The sequence below is a fragment of the Nanorana parkeri genome, unplaced genomic scaffold, assembly GCF_000935625.1.
Source record: "Nanorana parkeri isolate BGI_ZX_2015 unplaced genomic scaffold, ASM93562v1 scaffold73, whole genome shotgun sequence".
NCBI lineage: Eukaryota > Metazoa > Chordata > Amphibia > Anura > Dicroglossidae > Nanorana > Nanorana parkeri.
In genome coordinates, this window is record NW_017306341.1 from 825,532 (window position 1) to 828,119 (window position 2,588).

The following is a 2,588-nucleotide window of genomic DNA, read 5'->3' on the forward strand; positions in this document are numbered from 1 at the left end:
ACCGATCGCTAACAGCGCGCATCGCTTACAAGGAGCCCCATTCATCGGCTCGGGGCAGCGCTAAGACCCGCCCACCTCCCCATTCATTCAGCGGCAAGCCCAATGCAAATCCCCGTGACGACACGTGGGGGGCGCGGCGCCCTTCCCTGTTCCTGTCCTTATTTGGTCCGTGACGTCACGGGCATTCAAAGCTCCAGAATAAATACTAACAGCGAACACTTTCCATGTACTGCAATTGATTAGCTGCGCAGCAAAGGATACTTGTTAAATATCACTACGCCAGCCCCGGGATCAATGACATCCCCCCCATGTCTGCTGGCGCGGCTTCCTCTCTGCACCGGTCAATGAGCACTGACTTTTGGGGCGACTCGTTGTAGTGTCACAAGGAGTTTTTCTTCTCTTGTCAAGAAAGTGCCGCCTGTGTTTTGTGTGTTTTTTCTACATTCGCCAATCTGGGGCTGTCACTTAATGAGATGATGATGACTGCCAAAACTGTAGACAAAATCCCATTACCGATTGGGGGATTTCTCCATCAGATGCCCGAGGCGATGTACCCCATGGATGAATCGACTTTGCCAACTTCGGTTACTATCTTCCCCAATGTTGATATGGGAGGACCGTATGACCAAATGAGCTCTGGAGGTAAGCATCCCTATTCGTAGTTCCTGCGTTGTCTCAATGTCATAATGTAGGGATTGTATTTATTGAGGATCCGGTGAAGACAAGGATGGGGATGTAGGGATGCTTGGAATACCAGTGATGCTGCTTGGATTTTGACACTTGATAGTTCTCTTTACTGAACTGCAACTAAATGGCCATTACATTATGCTGGGGGACCTGCTGATGGTCATTAGAGAGTGAGGAGTGCTGGCTGATGGTCATGTTAAGAGTGCCAAGTACCTGCTGATGGTCATTACAGATCTCCGGATACCTGCCGATGACCAATGCTGAGGACATGCTAATGATCAATAGAGTCATGGGGACACACTGATGGCTAGTGGAGTGCTGTGAATATGCTTATGGCAAGTTGGTGGCTAGTAGTGTTGAGAACATGGTAATGGCCAGCAGAGATTGCAGGAGCCAGTAGTGCTGGGGATATGCTGATGACCATTAGAGAGTTTTGTGGACATGCTGATAACCAGTAGAGAGTTTTGGGGACAAGCTGATGGTCAGCAAAGTGCTGGGGAAATGTTGATGGTCAGAAAGGTGCTGGGGACAAGCTGATGTTCAGTAAAAAGTGCTGGGGGCATGATGATGGTCAGTAAAAAGTTATGGGGACAAGCTGATGGTCAGTAAAAAGTGCTGGGGACAAGCTGATGGCCAGTTAGGACAAGCTGATGGTCAGCAAAAAGTGTGGGGGGACAAGCTGATGGCCAGTTAGGACATGCTGATGTTCAGTAAAAAGTGCTGGGGACAAGCTGATGGTCAGTAAAAAGTGCTGGGGACAAGCTGATAGCCAGTTAGGACAAGCTGATGGTCAGTAAAATGTGCTATAGGGCATGATGATGGCCAATGAAATATTCTATGGACATGCTGATGGTCAGTAGATCGCTGGGGACATGCTAATGGTCAGTAAAACGTTCTATGGACATGCTGATAGTCAGTAGATCGCTGGGGACATGCTGATGGTCTGTAAAATGTTCTGTGGGCATGCGGTCAGTAGATCGCTGGGGACATGCTGATGGTCTGTAAAATGTTCTGTGGGCATGCGGTCAGTAGATCGCTGGGGACATGCTGATGGTCAGTAGATCGCTGGGGACATGCTGATGGTCAGTAGATCGCTGGGGACATGCTGGGGGCGTATCTGTCAGTGTTGTATGTAGCTGTCAGTGATCACATCCGATTGATCTGTCATAGTAGAGTTCACAGACTTGTCTTAGAATACACAATCACATTAGCTGGAAGGTTTCATAATGTCTATTCTCTGTAGGATTGCGATAAGTCCAAAACACAGTGATGTACGATGCATTGATGGCTGCCATATATACAATTGATCATTGCACTCTATTAATGTCTCTTCATTCTCCTCCTTTCTAGATGGAATGATCAATGTGGACATGAGCAGCGAGAAGAGATCGCTGGATCTGCCTTATTGCAGCAGCTACCCATCCGCCTCCCGCAATCAGACCTTCACCTATATGGGCAAATTCTCCATTGACCCGCAGTACCCCGGGGCCGGCTGGAATCCAGAGGGATTCTTTAACATAGTCAGCACCGGCATCCTAGGAGTGACCCCTTCGTCATCTTCATCCACTACTTCCTCCAGTATATCCTCGGTGTCCCCCAACAGCCTGAGCTGCAGCATGGCCCATGGACAGAGCGAGCTGGAGCACATGTACTCTCCCCCGCCGTACTCCAGCTGTGCGGAGATGCCCATGTACCAGGACGGCTCAGCCTTCCTCAGCACCGGTACCGGCGGCTCTCTGTCCTACCCTCCCCCTTCATACCCGTCCCCCAAGGCGGCCACTGATGGCACCATCTTCAACATGATCCCCGACTACCCGACACTCTTCCCCCCTCAGTGCCAGAGGGACCTGCACCCAATGACTGACCGCAAACCTTTCTCCTGCCCCCTGGACTCCATGAGG

General features: G+C 50.3%; 1 protein-coding gene across 1 annotated transcript in view; it reads left to right on the forward strand.

Moving 5' to 3' along the window:
- The first annotated feature begins 444 nt into the window (after positions 1-444).
- Positions 445-2,588, forward strand: part of EGR2 (early growth response 2) — a 2,501-nt gene continuing 357 nt past the window's right edge. Inside the window, exons 1-2 of the mRNA XM_018576658.1 lie at positions 445-642; positions 2,038-2,582. Of these exons, the coding sequence (XP_018432160.1) occupies positions 474-642; positions 2,038-2,582 (714 nt within the window). The 5' untranslated portion in view covers positions 445-473. The remainder of the gene's footprint in view (positions 643-2,037; positions 2,583-2,588) is intronic.